General features: G+C 33.9%; 1 protein-coding gene across 1 annotated transcript; it reads left to right on the top strand.

The window, feature by feature from the left end:
* Positions 1-5301: 5301 nt before the first annotated feature.
* Positions 5302-6777, top strand: LOC127128382 (transcription factor JUNGBRUNNEN 1). The gene is made up of 3 exons (XM_051057673.1): positions 5302-5559; positions 5757-6076; positions 6176-6777. Exons 1-3 carry the CDS (start codon positions 5358-5360, stop codon positions 6572-6574), a joined length of 921 nt encoding a protein of 306 aa, XP_050913630.1. The 5' UTR covers positions 5302-5357; the 3' UTR covers positions 6575-6777.
* Positions 6778-18173: the final 11396 nt, after the last annotated feature.

The raw sequence follows: 18173 nt of genomic DNA, 5'->3' as shown, positions 1-18173 counted from the left end.
GTTTTTACTTAAAACCGAGGTAAAAATATTGTATTATTACCTCAATTTTACACAAAACCGAGATTTAATATTGGGCGTGTCATCCAGTTCTGGAAATAATAAAAAGGCAGATGTTGGGGATCGAACTCATGTGAAAATAACTTTACCCCTCAGTTATTTAAAAATTGAGGGGTAAAGTGGCCACTTTTTATGACGCCATTCGTTACTTTGCTTTTGTATCCGAGGTTAAATGCATTTCGCGTCCGAGACTAAATGTATTTTTTGTAGTAGTGAGCATAACTACCAATCACACTTGGACAAGTATGGATTTAAATTAGTCCATCTCGGTGGGTAATAACTCCACTTTTGCTGATTCAAATAACAAGCAACTAGCCTTGTCAATCCTCATATTGGAAATAAGGTGATTCCTCCTATATAATACACGTTCTCCTGTTGAGTTTCATTATAAGCCAAAACTTCTGGAATGAACTTTGTCTTTCAACTCTAGACGTCATCTAAGCCATATCTGCATGTTCAAATTGAAAGTTATTCTAATTGCTTGTATCTATTTTCATTGGTTCCCAACCCTCAAATATTATCCACACAAGTACTATATTGGTTATTCTTGACGATGAACAATACATATTTCATATGATTTAATTGAATTAAAAAATGTTATGTCATTCCTATGATCATGTAACTCTGTATTTCAACGCCTTCTTGACACGGGTGTCCTTCAGCTCTATCAATGATGGAGGTGATATAGTTGTCACAAAAATTGACGTGTTTGACGTCCAACTCTTTGATTAGTTGAAGCTCACTAAGAGCCAGATCTCACAATGTTGGCTAACAATTCTAAGATATTATACATGATGGTCATGTATCTTCGTATGAATCTAACACTACTACAGATAACACATCTCGCCTCGGATGCCAAATAGCTTTTACCTCGGTAACACTGTCGAGGTAACGAAGAGAGACGCAAAAACTTACCATTTTATCCCTCGGTTCGATCCCTAGCAACAACATATTTTTATTTTCAAAACTATGAAGCGTGCACCACTTTACCTCTCGATTTTATTTAAATCTGAAGTAATAAGTTATGTTGGTATTTTAGTTTTAGTTAATAACCGATGGGTTATATCTTATATATTGTCATATATAATTTGTTTTAAATTTTATTTTGACTAACCAATATCATGTTTACATAGAAACTATAAAATATTGACAAAACCAGAATCAAATCATTTTAAATGTACAAATTTACATTGCATATAAAAATGACAAAACCCATATATATATATATATATATATATATATATATATATATATATATATATATATATATGAATAAAAACTATTCAAAACTAAAGATAAAATTTGAGTATTAAAAATAATATCACTTACACACTCAAAACATTAATCATAACTTCAAGTTCCTTGTGCAACAAGCAAAAGATAACTACAATATTTCGCTTCAGACATATAACAATTAGCTGCCAATGAGTACTGCATAAACATCCTAAACAAATAGTAATATGTATAAAATTAATTTATAAATTAAAACACAAATTAATATATATTTACCGGCGGAAAAACGAGGTCAAATAACATTCTTTGTTCTTGTTCAACAACTTCTCTTGTACGTAAGTCGTGATATTGTTTGCTACCATACCACCATGAAGACTAATATGCGTTGGATCTATGAAGCCATACTTTCTTAAATTTCTTTCAACACGCATCTCATGCAAGAGCTTGCAAGAGTCAAATCTTTATGTTAAAGTATGAGAACATATGAATATAAATAGAAATCAGTGTAAAAATTATACTTAAGCACGACAATTATAATATGGTATTGTCTAGCCATTCACCCACCTTCAAAAGTTTTATAATAGAAGTATTAGGAAGTACGTAAAACTGATATGGATCATGACTTAATTTAATATTCTGGCAGATGTCTGAAATACTATTTAATATCATTGAAAATCTCTTAGTGTTATCTAGTTGTGATGGTGTGGCTTCAATATTATTCCGGTCGGCACTTTATTTTGTGCTTGTACCATCCGTAAATTTATCATGAATATACAACTAGACATTTGAAATTGTTTAGTTGAGTAGACTCAATTAATTCAATTTCTGCATCATAAAATTAATAACAAAAAACAATAAAATACAAAAATTAAAATACACAAACAATAGTAAATAAAAACATACAACACAATTTTTTAAACTTATACTTATACCTCAAGCACATCACGGGTACGCTTCTCGAACATCTTCTCAAGCTCTTCCTCGTTCGACTTATTTCACTCCTCCACGGCCAACCTCTCTCGCTCCTCTCGTTCCTTCTGGACACTCTCTTGCATCTGTTGCAACAAACTCTCCCTCTCCTTCTGAATCCACTTCTCTCTTACCTCTCTCACCTTTACAACAACTATCTCTTCAATCTCTCTCTTATGGTTTAATTCTTTATATGATTTAGATGGTCCGAAACGTGACTTGAAAACAACGCCTCTTCCAAGACCACAGACACGCCTAAGAGGTTCCTCAGTTCCAATCGCTTCTACCAAGATGTCATGACGATCTTGTGGAACGAAGAGGCCAACTTTGGATTGTTCAACTAGTGCATCCTATAACACATATAAAAATTTCATCTTTACCAAATTGATTTAACTAAATTAAGTATTGTTGAAAAAGTATCTACTTACAATCTTTTCGGTCACTTCGCGGTAGCCTCTGATGTGAACTCGACGCCTTTTCTTTGGTGTGCCCTCTTCCATTTATCATGGCGTGATGGTGGAGATGAAGTGTGATCAAGGCTTATTGAATCTCCCAGCTCCAATTCCCTTTGTTTTCTTTTTTCTTCAATCATCTTCTTTTCAAGTTTTTCATATCCTCCACGAGACAACCTATGTGGATAGATATTTATAGATCTATTATTCTTTCCTTTTTTGCTCTTAGCCAAAGATACAAGAGTGATGCGAGATTTTATAAAATTTTCCCAAACATCTTGATTAATAAATGAATACAATAAGTATGAAGGCTTATCTTCATCACTTGGAGGAGTAATATAATCACGTGTGAGCTGTGTCTTAAAGCCCCTCCAACGCTCACCAACATATGTAAGCAATTTATTTTTCACCATACTATCATTTGGACTAACATCAAACACCTCCTATATTTACATAATACAATTGTTATTAGTATTAAACAAAAATAATAAATGATCATATATACTTGTAAAACAAATCATAAAATTCAAAATAAATACCGTAATATCGGTCCATATGTTGTTTTTCAAATCATCGTCAACATCGTGCAAACTATCTATCAAAATACTCAATTTACTTCTACCTTGTAACGCAATGTAACCCATAAAATCCTCAACATTTTCACCATAAGCCTTGTCGGTTGCAGCATCAATTGTATCCAGGTAGCGAACACCGTTTTTGTGGAGTTTTTTCACCTTGGTATACATCGTGACACATCTAGTTTTTATTTTATGTTTTATATTAACAGAGGTTGCAGGAGATGTTGTATGGGAGATGCTTGTCGAATCGGTCATGACTATCTAAATAAAAAAAACATACAAACTAACATCTTTTTAGTGATAAACAACAAGTAGAAACATACTAACTAACAATATTTCAATGATCAAAATTGAAAAACAAATGATCAAGAGAAATTAAAGTCATTTCATTGATACTAAAGTCATTTCATTGATAATACTAAAGCCATTTCAATGAAACAAATGCGAGTGAAAAACAACTCATAAAAGAAGAGCAACACGCAGAAACTAACTATCAATATTTCAGTGATCAAAAATGGAAAAACAAATGATTAAGAGAAACTAAAGTCATTTTAGTGATATAAACCTACTGTTGGAAGAAGAACAAACGTGAAGGAAAAAAACGTACCTCAAACTTGATGATTTTTGGTATTCGAGTGTTGATGAATATCACCTACTGTTGGAAGAATTTTGATGAGAGTGACGATGAAAATCGCCTACGTTTTTGCGAAGAGAATGATAATATGAAATTAGAGTGTTGATAGGTAAATGAAAATGTGAGATCTAGTTTCCTGAAATATTCTATAAAAAAAAGAAATCATGTCGGTTTTCCAAAATTAAGGAAATAGATTGTATTTTGATAAGGTGTGGTCATTCCCACTCATTCATCAACCAATTGTGGGTCTATGTTGCCAAAACTTTTACTAGAGTGAGGTGCATATGCCAATTATAATCTTGATGTGAAAAATTGAACTTTTGAGTAATGTTAGATGTAATGTTGTATCAGACGTATTAAATTTATTGCCAACGTGTTAAATTTATTGCCACACTGGAAAGTTAACAGAAGAATTGACTAATAGCTTTCAATAATAACTATCTTTGTACTTTAATCAATTATATTGAAGAAATAGTTATATCTCTCGATTGTGGGTTCCTTAACTATATCAAAAAGTTTTAACATGGTGTTAAGTTTCTTGTAAGCAACTAAAAAAAGAATAAGTAACGATAAAGTAAAATGGTAAAGGATTAACTATGAAAATGAAAATATAATTATTTGTTTGATTTATCCTATTATCAAAACATCATGACCAAAAAAAATCTATCTTCTATTGGCTATTTTCGTAGATATTGCATATTTCCTTTCTATGTTGGGAGTACGTAGAGTCCCACAATTGAATTGAGTATGTATTCGTAGCACTCTTTTTTTTTATTATTCGATTTTCAGTAAAATTTATGATTTTTAAATATTAATATAGTATGTTTATGTATTTGAATTTTTATATTTATTTTTATTTTTTAAAATTTATTAATAATATTTTATTGTGAAATTAATAATTTAATTATCTATTCATACACTTTATAAGAAAACACTTACTTTTTTTTATGAATCCTACATGCACTGACTTTTGTTAAAATGCCTGTACTAGTACATTTATAAAAGAAGATTCAGTATCTCAAACAGGTCTAAAACATTTTTGGTTGATAGAGCAATAAACAAGAGTAGCTTTTAAAGTAAAAATATGATAGATATTTGAATGGAATAGTTCAACCGTTACTTCTTCTTTTCTGACGAATGTTCAACCTTTCTAAGCATATTTTATTATTGTATATTTGTAAATAGTAAGATATTTATTGAATTAAACAATAGAATAAGTCCCGCTAGCCCTACAACATAAATGCTACAAGTCAAACCACATGACTTGACCAACATCAAAATTATTTCATCCACATCATACGACCCCTCTTCACATTGTTTATTCAAAAGAAGCTTCTCAGTTTCATAGAAATTCTTCAACGACTTTTATATATATATATCCATACAAAAAAGGCAAAAAAGCAAACATAAACACACATAGAGTGAGAAAAGAAGATGGGTGTTAACGATGGTTTCAAGATGGATAATCAACATTTACAAGATGATGATGATGTTCCACTCCCTGGATTTAGATTCCATCCTACTGATCAAGAACTTGTTACTTTTTATCTTCAAAGAAAACTTGATAAGAAACCTATTTCCATTGATCTCATCAAACAAGTTGATATCTACAAATATGATCCTTGGGATCTTCCGAGTATGTATTCACTCTAATTATACTACTTTTTTTCTTTTTCATATTTATTGGTTAAAAGTCTTGACTCATGGAGATTAATTAATTTCATACAAGATGGAATCACTATTGAAACAAAAAAGATTAGGGTTTCCATTTAATTAAGACAAATCTAGAAGGAAAAATATAGAATAACATTTGCATACATGTATTCTATGCAGGATCTAGTGTACATGGAGCAGAAAAAGAAGGTTACTTCTTTTGCAAAAGAGGGAGAAAATATAGGAACAGCATTAGGCCAAATAGAGTAACTGGTTCCGGATTCTGGAAAGCAACAGGAATAGATAAAGCAATATACTCAAATGGAGGAGAAGGAAATGATTGCGTTGGACTCAAAAAAACACTTGTTTACTATCGTGGTAGCGCTGGCAAAGGCGCGAAAACTGATTGGATGATGCACGAGTTTCGTCTTCCGTCTAATATTACCACCAACGCAAATCTTGCTCATGCTAAGAATGATAATGATGTTTCTCTTGAAGCAGTAAGTAGAATACATACTATTTTTCTGTTATGTATATATGTAAAAGAAGATTTTCATATTAAACAGACATGTCCTAATGATTTTCTATATGGCATACAGGAAATTTGGACATTGTGTAGAATTTTCAAAAGAAATGTATCACAAAGGAAGCAACAAATGGCAGAGGTGAAACCGTTAGCTTACAAGAGCGCCAGAATGAGCAGCAATATGGAGTTCATGTTAAATCAACAAACATACATCAATTTTGGTCCAAGCCATGAAGATCATCATAATCAGGATAAACCAGTGTTACCAGTAAATAGTTATACAAGTAGTGGTCAAAGAAATCAATTTTATATGAGTCAGTTGACCTCTTCAGATGCACAGCAACCTCAACAAATTTTAATACCATCTTCAAACTTTTGGATTCAGCAAGCTGCAAATGAGCTATTATCATTTGATAATTGGGATGAGCTTGGGTCAGTTGTGAAGTTTGCTGTTGATTCACCTAGTTTGTAAATAGTGATGGCAATGGCATGTGTTGTTGGAATTTAAAATAGATTTAGAAATCATTGATATATTATTGATGGTGTAACTTTTACAATACTTGTTGACTTCACTAATACAAAAATAACCTTTTAGGAGAATATTTTTAGTTGGTTGTCTTGTCTGTCCACATGCTTTACAAAAATGAAGTGGTGATAAATTTGAAATTATTGAAATTTTGTTTAGTTCTTTATATAACATTGAATATTAAAAAAATGGAAAAATTCTATCCATAAATCGCAAAAAGTTGGATAAAGTTATTGATAGAATAAATTGTCTTGAAAACCTCTCAAATTTAAACCATTTAATAAATAATTAAATATAATAAAATTAAATGTAATTGATGGAAGATATATTTTTTAACTTTTAGAGATGTTGGTAGCCTACAAGAACATGCATTGACATATTTTTTTTAAGGTTATGGTAGCAATGGTGTTTCTGCCATGGTTGAGAATCACAGGTTTGTCTGGAGATGCATATCCGAATTTTCGCAGTGCTATTTTTGGAGATGAATCTCCGGATTTTTTCAATGTTATTTTCGAAGATGCATCTCTGAATTTGATTCAGGCTAAAATTTGGTTGATTTTTCTTGACATGTTATTTTTCTCTATGTTGGTTTGTAACGCATGTGTAATGGCTGAAAACAACCTTAGCAGAGTTAGGCTCAGACGTGTGTCTCAAACTGCGTCAGTACGGTGTGAGAGGGGCGAAGCCAAGACCACGAGGCCACAAGTTGACGATAACTCGTTTGATGGTTCACAACCATCTACTTCGCAACATCAAGGTTCCTAACCATCTGGTTATGCTTCTCATTCTCGTAGTCGCATCTCTCAAGCATCCACTTCACGGGCCACAAACCCCTAGATGGTTTAGCAAGCCCTAAATCCCCTAAAGCTCGGGAGGACGCCGATTTCCATGCCCCATTAGAGAGTTATCCAAGAGGCCTATTTGACACCTCTTATTTCATCTCTATGCAGACCATGATGCTAGGCATGTTTGGGAAGAGGAGGTATATTTATTTTCTTTTGCAATACATATGTTTTCAACTAATTAAATCGATACTGATAGTAATATTTTCTTTTTACATGAGCGTATCTATTTGAAATCGGTAAACCATGGTCGAAAGATATTGGAGTTGGGCATCCCACTACTGATTAGTTTCAGGATATTCTCCATTAGTCCGGTCTTTCTGGTTTATGTTATTGATGAGGACGTAATCCAAGACATAAATGATACAATGCAAAGCTTAGGAGGTCCTATGACAAGGGCACGTGCAAGAAGAGTCAATGATGCTTTAGTTCACTTCATGATCAAGTCAATAGAATGCATGGGCCAGATTGAAGAAAAAGAGCCCAAGTTTATTCTTATCATCCAAACATGTGATAAAAGGCCCAATAATGCATAAATAAATAAAAATAAAGGAAATACCAATAACCACACTATAATGGACGAAAATTGCAAGAGAAGTGGTAAATAAAGAATTGACATTATTTTGCCCTTTTAAGAACCCCACTATCTCTTCTTTAATTTGCACTTTCTTTGTAATAACTCAACCCACTATCATGATAATTAGTGGCTGAAACCCTTTTGTTTTCTTAGGAGTTAATTTTTACTTATTTCATCATCTTAGCCATTCTTATATAAAGGAGGCATGTATCTTCTTTTTGGATCAATGCATTTTGGCAAGTTTACACATTGTGTAAGTGAGAGTATTTGCTCTTAGGTTCTGGATTGGACCAAAATTGATCTTATCAAGAAATCCTTTTCTTGTAGTGATCCTCATCCATAGGCTTATCATTCTCTCTTGGATTAGAAAGAGTGTGGTGCCCCTTCTACTTAATTCCATTTCTTATTTCTCCTTTATGTCATATCAGTCTCGTTTATTTTATATGCATGTATCAAATTCTGTCATTCTTTCAATTATAAGGCAGATTACTTCCTCTGAGTCACAAAAGAATTAATATTCCAAAAGTTAACAAAGTTGTTTCAGGAATTTTGAAGGAAATGCATAAGTCTCAAAAGTTAGTGCATATGAAGTGGTAATCAGAGCATATTCCAAAAAAAAAAGGGCCGAAATGTGGTAAATTGTCTATATTCTTATTCTTCATTATTATCCATTTATCATTATAAAAAAAATCGAAAAAAAAGGGGTATAAGAAAAAAAAATAAAAAATAAAAGGGATCTGATTGTTAAAGATTGTGATTCATTTTGTTTTAGAGTCTTTTTTTTTGGTTTGCTATTTTTTTAAGTTTTTTGTGTGTTGATTATCATCTGAAATTGATTTCTTTGTGTTGATTCATTTTGGTTTCTCTAAAGAACTAAAAGAGCAAATTGAGTGGTAAAAGACAGAGTGTTTTTATTATTAAAAAAAGCCAAAAAAAAATTGAGTGAAACACGAGTGGTTGAGTGTAAACACGTGAGTAGAGTGGTGAGGTCCATTTTTTAAACACTTGTTCCTAATTTCACAAATATTTCACAATTATGTCTAGTCCACCTTCACCTAGAACAACAACTTTAACTGTTCAGATCGCAGCCATGCGTGACAATTTTGAAAGATTGTTAAGAGAACAAGGTGAACAACTTCAACAAAGAATTGATGAGTTGGAAAGGGGGCTCCAAAATTCTAATAATGGTAGGGGTGATGAAGAGGAAAGAAGACGTAGAAGGAGACAAGGGGGAGATAATTTGAGGGGCATAAAAATTAAAGTTCCAACTTTTATTGGGAAGAGTGACCCGGAGGCATATCTAGAATGAGAGACTAAACTTGAACAAATTTTTAATTGTCATAATTATTCTAATCTTGAAAAAGTGCAGGTTGCTTCTATTGAGTTCAAGGAGTATGCCTTAGTTTGATGGGATCAATTGACCAAAGATAGAAGGAGGTATGCAGAACGACCAATTGATACTTGGGAAGAGATGAAAAGAATCATGAGGAGAAGGTTTGTTCCTTCCTATTATCATAGAGAATTGCACAACAAATTGCAAAGACTCACTCAAGGTTCTAAAAATGTTGAAGAATATTTCAAGGAGATGGAAGTTCTCAAAATTAGAGCTAATGTAGAGGAGGACGATGAAGCAATTATGGCTAGGTTTCTCCATGGTCTAAATCATGACATTAGTGACATAGTGGAACTTCATCACTATGTTGAAATGGATGAATTGGTACACCAAGCTATCAAAGTGGAACAACAACTCAAAAGAAAGAGCCAAGCAAGGAGAAATTCCACCACTTTCAATTCTCAAAGTTGGAAGGACAAAACAAAGAAGGAGGGTGCTTCATCATCTAAGGAAGCCACGGATGAAAACAAAGGTAAAACTATTACATCTTCTTCTTCAAGTGTTTCAACTAACAAAAGTGTTAAGTGTTTCAAGTGTCAAGGCCAAGGACATATTGCATCTCAATGTCCAACAAAGAGAACTATGCTTATGGAAGAAAATGAAGAAATTGTTGAAGAGGAGGATGGTGATTATGATGAGGAGTTTGAAGAAGAAATACCTAGTGGAGATTTACTCATGGTGAGAAGAATGTTGGGAAGCCAAATAAAGGAGGAGGATACAAGTCAAAGAGAAAACCTTTTTCATACAAGATGCTTTGTGCAAGGAAAGGTTTGTTCTTTAGTAATTGATGGAGGAAATTGTACAAATGTTGCAAGCACGCTTCTGGTTTCTAAACTAAAATTGGAAACAAAACCTCACCCTAAGCCTTACAAACTCCAATGGCTTAATGAAAGTGTAAAAATGCTTGTTAATAAACAAGTTGAGATTTGTTTTAAAATAGGAAAATATGAGGATGTAGTGTTGTGTGATGTAGTACCAATGGAAGCTAGTCATTTGTTATTAGGTAGGCCTTGGCAATTTGATAGAAAAGCCAATCATGATGGGTACTCCAATAAGTACTCTTTTATGTATCATGATCAAAAGATCAATCTTGTACCGCTAAATCCTAGTGAGGTGAGAGAAGATCAAAGAAAAATGAGAGAAAAATATGATCAAGAAAGAAAAGAAAAAGAAAAAGAAAAAGAAAAAGAAAAGAATGAAAAGAAAAAGAATGATAAAAGAGAAAAGAAACAAAGTTTAATTGCAAAAAAAAGAGATGTGAAAAAAAGCAATTGTGTCACACCAACCTTTGTACTTGTTCTTTTGCAAGGAGGTGCCTTTGCTAACCACTATTTCTAATGAAAAAAAATTGCCAAATTGTGTTGAGTCTTTTTGCAGGAATTTAAAGAATTGTTTCCGAAAGAGGTGCCACGTGGTTTACCACCTATAAGAGGAATTGAACATCATATTGATCTCAATCCAGGAGCATCTTTGCCTAATAGGCCAGTATATAGAAGCAATCCACAACAAACTCAAGAGATACAAAGGCAAGTTGCTGAATTGATAAGTAAAGGATGGGTAAGAGAAAGTTTAAGTCCTTGTGATGTTCCTATTATTCTAGTCCCTAAAAAGGATGGTAGTTGGAGGATGTGCACTGATTGTAGGGCCATTAACAATATTACCATTAAATATAGGCATCCTATTCCTAGACTAGATGATTTGCTTGATGAATTGTTTGGTGCATGCTTATTTTCTAAAATTGACTTGAAAAGTGGATATCACCAAATTAGAATAAGGGAAGGGGATGAATGGAAAACTACTTTTAAAACAAAATTTGGTTTGTATGAGTGGATGGTTATGCCTTTTGGATTAACTAATGCACCTAGTACTTTCAAGAAACTAATGAACCATGTGTTAAAGGAGTTCTTGGGTAAGTTTGTTGTTGTGTATTTTGATGATATTTTGATTTATAGCAAGAACTTAGATGATCATTGCATTCATTTAAGGGTTGTTTTGCAAGTGCTAAGATATGAAAATTTGTATGCCAACCTAGAAAAATGTGTCTTTTGCACCGATCATGTGATTTTCTTAGGTTTCATTGTGAGCTCTAAAGGAGTCCACGTTGATGAGGAAAAGGTGAAAGCCATTCGAGAGTGGCCTCCTCCCAAAAATGTAAGTGAGGTAAGAAGCTTTCATAGTTTGGCTAGTTTTTATAGGAGGTTTGTGAAGGACTTTAGTACCTTGACAGCACCCCTCAATGAAATTGTTAAAAAGGATGTTGGTTTTAAATGGGGTGAAAAACAAGAGCAAGCCTTTGCTGCCCTAAAGGAAAAGCTCACCCAAGCACCATTTCTTGGATTGCCTAATTTTTCTAAATCTTTTGAAATTGAATGTGATGCATCTAATGTGGGAATTGGAGCTGTTTTGTTGCAGGAAGGTCATCCACTTGCTTATTTTAGTGAAAAGCTAAAAGGGTATTTTAGGCACAATGGCTATTTATTTAAAGAAAAAAAACTATGTGTGCCTAAAGGTTCCATTAGAGAAATACTTGTAAAAGAGGTGCGTGAGGGAGGACTAATGGGTCATTTTGGGGTTTCTAAAACTCTAGAATTCTTAAAAGAACATTTTTATTGGCCTCACATGAAAATTGATGTCCAAAAGCTTTGTGAAAGATGCATTGTGTGTAAAAAGGCTAAAGCAAAAGTTATGCCTCATGGTTTGTATACTCCTTTGCTAGTACCTGAATTTCCTTGGATTGACATTTCCATGGACTTTGTTTTGGGGCTGCCTAGAACAAAGAATGGAAAAGATTCTATTTTTGTAGTTGTGGACAGGTTTTCAAAAATGACACATTTTATTCCATGTAAAAAGGTGGATGATGCGTGTCATGTTGCTGATTTGTTCTTTAAGGAAGTGGTGCGCCTACATGGCTTACCAAGGAGCATTGTCTCTGATCGTGACTCCAAGTTCTTAAGCCATTTTTGGAGGACTTTGTGGGGAAAGGTGGGTACAAAGTTATTATTTTCCACTAATTGTCATCCCCAAACAGATGGACAAACTGAAGTAGTAAATAAAACTCTTTCTACTCTTCTTAGGGCTGTTCTTAAAAAGAATTTAAAAATGTGGGAGGAATGGTTACCTCATGTAGAGTTTGCTTACAATAGGATTGTCCATAGCACTACACAACATTCACCTTTCGAGATTGTGTATGGTTTTAATCCTTTAACACCTCTTGATTTGTTACCATTGCCTAACACATCTATTTTGAAGCATAAAGATGGGAAAGCTAAGGCTGAATTTGTGAGAAAATTGCATGAACAAGTAAAATTGCAAATTGAAAAGAAAAATAAAAGTTATGCAAAAAGTGCAAACAAAGGGCGAAAGAAAGTTATTTTTGAACCCGGGGATTGGGTTTGGATACATATGAGAAAAGAGAGATTCCCGTCACAAAGGAAGTCCAAACTTCAACCTAGGGGAGATGGACCATTTCAAGTACTTTCAAGGATCAATGACAATGCCTACAAAATAGAACTTCCAGGTGAGTATGGGGTAAGTACTACTTTTAATGTGGCTGATTTATCTCCTTTTGATGTAGGTGATGATGGTCTAAATTCGAGGTCGAATTCTTTTCAAGAAGGAGGGAATGATGAGGACGTAATCCAAGACATAAATGATACAATGCAAAGCTTAGGAGGTCCTATGACAAGGGCACGTGGAAGAAGAGTCAATGATGCTTTAGTTCACTTCATGATCAAGTCAATAGAATGCATGGGCCAGATTGAAGAAAAAGAGCCCAAGTTTATTCTTATCATCCAAGCATGTGATAAAAGGCCCAATAATGCATAAATAAATAAAAATAAGGGAAATACCAATAACCATACTATAATGGACGAAAATTGCAAGAGAAGTGGTAAATAAGGAATTGCCATTATTCTGCCCTTTCAAGAACCCCACTATCTCTTCTTTAATTTGCACTTTCTTTGTAATAACTCAACCCACTATCATGATAATTAGTGGCTGAAACCCTTTTGTTTTCTTAGGAGTTAATTTTTACTTATTTCATCATCTTAAGTTATTCTTATATAAAGGAGGCATGTATCTTCTTTTTGGATCAATGAATGTTGGCAAGTTTACACATTGTGTAAGTGAGAGTATTTGCTCTTAGGTTCTGGATTGGACAAAATTGATCTTATCAAGAAATCCTTTTCTTGTGGTGATCCTCATCCATATGATTATCATTCTCTCTTGGATTAGAAAGAGTGTGGTGCCCCTTCTACTTAATTCCATTTCTTATTTCTCCTTTATTTCATATTAGTCTCGTTTATTTTATATGCATGTATCAAATTCTGTCATTCTTTCAATTATAAGGTAGATTACTTCCTCTGAGTCACAAAAGAATTAATATTCCAAAAGTTAACAAAGTTGTTTCAGGAATTTTGAAGGAAATGCATAAGTCTCAAAAGTTAGTGCATATCAGTTATGTTGCGTACATGACTATTGTAACACCCACATATAATATATGTCTAGAATACATATTATACATAGTGTAATACTGGTACTGGAATACATAAGCGCCTAGCGGCAACAATGTACATATTTACATGCCCAAAAGAAACATAACATGTCACAAAACATACACAAAAGTGCCCAAAATAAAAACTAGGAGCTAGATCATTATACAATGAGCTAAAAAATATATACATAACGGAGTAGCCATCGAAACATCAGGTAAACACAACATCACTCTATCTTGTCCTTACCCTTCGCCTGCTCAGAGCCACCTGAAAAATAACCAACAACATGGGGTGAGATAATAATCTCAGTGGGTTCCTTATCTTATGGATCCACTCGGCTCTACAGGGTTTTCTAATCAATATCCAACTTAAGTCAACAAGGGAAATAAGACTTAAGTGATGGGGAACTAACTCGCAATGTATGGCAACATGCATCTGAGTTCTCGCAACTTAAAACAAGATCATTATTCAGATTCACGAAACATCAATCCTTGAGAGGACCTACGTCTAAGGCAGGCCCAGTTCATGCATGCTCGTATGATTCGACTTTCGCGGTGGATATCGGGTCCTCTATGAGTTCCAAACTCATTTCAAACGACCGTCACCCGTATGGGAGTCTAACCCACTTAGGGTATCTTTCACCGTATGGGACTCTAACCCACTTAGGTGTCCACCTTTCCCCCACGTTCGCCGTGGTTAGGGCTCAAACCCAATTGAGACACGAATCATCGATCTCACATCCTATTGCTTACTCATCTAAGCATATCAAATAGAGATGTGAACCACCAAGGGAAAAACATTCTGAATACATGATCGGTTCCACAAATCATAACAAGATTCATCAATCAAAGGTGACTTCATTCACCAAAATACATAAGCAATAACATGGCATGTTCCATACAAAGCGTCTCACTCTCAACTATGGCAACCTTTCGTTCACGACCTCCACATAAGCGTCGTGTGAATGAAATACCGCCTTCTAATGTTATCTAAGTTATAAGTCTAACTTATGGCCTAATACCAATCCTTGGTTAACTCACTAGATTCATTATGTAGTTTTCACAAGTAACATGGATTCAAATCAAGCATAGTATCACAAATGATTAATGGTTGAAGGAAAACACTTAGAAACCTTTAAGAAATGGATTTTGAAATTTTTGGCATAAGCCAATCGATTGGTTGGGGAAGCCCAATCGATTGGTTCCTCTCACATTTCTATTTTTCAAAGATTACAGAGGATCAATCGATTGATCCTCAATGTTAATCGATTGGCTCAAGAAAAATTTCCATTTTTCCAAAAGCATAAAGTTTGTGCAATCGATTGTAATCCTCTGCCAATCGATTGGTCCTGTTAAAATTTCCTTTTCTGCAAAACAGAAAGTTTATGCAATCGATTGGAGGAGTGAGTCAATCGATTGGTTCTCAGCAAAATCTCATATTTTCCAACTTTGAGAATGTGTCCAATCGATTGGCTTGGAGGAAACACCCAGGATCAATCGATTGGTCCTTACCATTTTCTCAGAAATGCTTTCTGTGTCACATAGATTTCCACCTGCATAACTTTGTTACTTTTCTAACATATAAAATATTTCATCTTCCAACAAAACCCATCATACAACATACTTATATACACATATATATCATGGGTTTCTAGTTCATAACCCCAACCATGACCAATCATTTAGTCACAACAATCATGAAGAACATATTAAGCAATTGTTCATGGAAATCAACAAAATCAAGAGAAAACATTCATCATATAACATGGATTCTTATAATCAACCTATGATTCTACAACCTTAATCCCTAGAAATCTTAGGGTTTCTAACTAGAACCCACCTCAAGAAATAGAAGAGGAGAAGTTGTTGAGGATGAGATGATGATGATGATTCCAAGCTCTTGATTTCCTCAAGCTTTCCTTCTTCTTCTTCACTAGCTTGCTTCCTCTTCTTCTATCTTTCCCTTTTACTGATAAGTTGGAGAATGAACATGGCACAAGGTGGTTGGTAGGAGATTAGAAGATAGTAAAGACATGTGGTCACCATTTACCACAAGAAATGTGTGGTTAGAAAAAGGTTACTAGTAGTAACAAATATCTCAAGTGGCACTATACTTGTAATATTTGCTCTACTAGAGATATTGATCCATTATTAGTGTTACCAAAATGTCCCAATTAATAAAAGGTCAATCCCAATTAATATTAATTAAGTCAATCTGAATAAACTATTTACCCTATTTATCCCAATTGATAACTTTTAGAGCACATGGTGTAGCGGGGTTTTCGTTACCTTTAGGTTTATTGACTAAACCAAAAGTAAACATACAATTCGAGTCGCCACCGTACTTTTATTTGTCCAAAGGAAAGGCTAAAAAGTGAACAAAAGCCAAGTAAGAAGTTTTTCAAATCAAAAACTAATAAAAATGTCAGAGATCTAGGTAAGGGGGTTGGTTATGAAATGGGAAGGTTTTACGCACCCAAAACATCCTTAATACTCTAAGGGAACCCTTTTTGCAAATATGTGTTGTAGGTTGGTATTTGTGCAAAAAGATTGGAGGGATGAAAAGAGAATATATTATATTTACAATTTTTTGTTATTTGAATGGATGAACCCATTGCCTACGTACCATCACAAAGGGGGATCAAAACCTCGTAGTTCGGGGTAAAAAATCTCAAAGATTGGTGAATTGATTTGATCAAAAGCCTTAAGGTCTTTTGTTATCAAAGGGAGAAAACTCAACCTAAACTAACAATCCACCATGTGAGGAAGGCTTCAACATACTAGTGAGGGGTTAACCCTATAATAAGCATGGAAGACTTATAATCCAATCACTAAGGATGAGGTGAGATTTACATCAACCACTATGATAACTCAAACCTATGACTAATGTTTTTGAAAAGTTTTAATAAGGTGGCCATTGGAACCACAAAAACAACTTGAAGTGAGTTATATTTACAAGTTAGATTTATTTACAAAATGAAGTCAAAGTTGGATTAAGATTTATTCACAATGAGTATTGATGAAAATGGTTTTGAAAAGTCAAATGCTTAAGGCCTAGGTTTCTAATTTGAAACAAAGTCAAAGTTTTGAAAATGATTTTTGTCTTGGTTAGAGTGGGGAGAAGAAGAGAAGGGCTAGTCCTAAGGCACACAAATATAAGAGGGGAAAGATAAACCCTTGAAGTTCCTTTTCTTGGAATCATAGAGATGATTCAAGATGCTCATTTCCTTTGGACTTAGCACACAAACAAGCAATCAACAAATTGAATTCAAGCTCCTAGGATCTCCATTTGGCTTGGCTCTTAACTTGGCAACTCATGACAATGGTCCTCTTTTCACAATCTCAAAGTGGAACCCCTATCACACAAGAGCAAACATCAAAAAGTTCACAACACAATAAGGGGAATGGACAAAGAATAAGTTTGCATGAGAAGTCCTTTGAGGTCAACTTTGAACTTTATCATTCTAAAGGCATGAGGCCTAGTTGCTATTCAACAAGTTTATGCATTCTAAAGGTATGAGGCCTAGTTGCTCTTGAACTCCTTTAAGCATAGATAAGTCCTAATTCTAAGTCCTTTATCCTTTTGTATTTGGTTCACACAGAACAAGCACAAAGAAAACACAAGATAGCAATATATTTATATACAATAATGGGCTCAAATGAGCAAAAGAAAAATGATATAAACATAAAATATGTGCTCAAGTGAGCAAAGTGAAAATCAATATGAATAATGAGTAAGAAATAAATGACATTAAAAGTAAATGACAAGAAATTAAATGCTCAAATTAAAGTTAGTGGTTAGTAAAGTTATGTTAGTTTGTCATAAGACAATGTAGCGCTATGTTAAGCAATCGTAAGTGGACTAATGTAGTAGTCACACCTATTTGAGGTCGGTCAATAAGAATATAGGAAAATAACACAAGTTAGAGATCATGACTAGTAAGCCAAACTCCATAAACTTGCCATGCCAAACAAAAGGGGAAAGGCCTTGTATTGACTTTAGGTTATTTTCTTGACCAAGAAGCAACCTATCTTGGACACAAAACAACTCACTTGATCATGGATCAAGTTGAGTTTGGTTTGGATCAAAGAAGGTTAAACCTCTCATTTGTTAGGACCAACCATAAGACTTTAACTCATTGGCCATTGATGGAAAGAAAGGGATGAAGATGAAAGGGAGGGGAAAATAAGATCACAACCAAATCCAATTGATCAAATGTGAATCAAATTAATATCAACCA

The sequence above is a fragment of the Lathyrus oleraceus genome, chromosome 1, assembly GCF_024323335.1.
Source record: "Lathyrus oleraceus cultivar Zhongwan6 chromosome 1, CAAS_Psat_ZW6_1.0, whole genome shotgun sequence".
Taxonomy (NCBI): domain Eukaryota; kingdom Viridiplantae; phylum Streptophyta; class Magnoliopsida; order Fabales; family Fabaceae; genus Lathyrus; species Lathyrus oleraceus.
The sequence above is the reverse complement of the archived record's forward strand: the minus strand, read 5'-3'. Positions and strand labels throughout refer to the sequence as shown.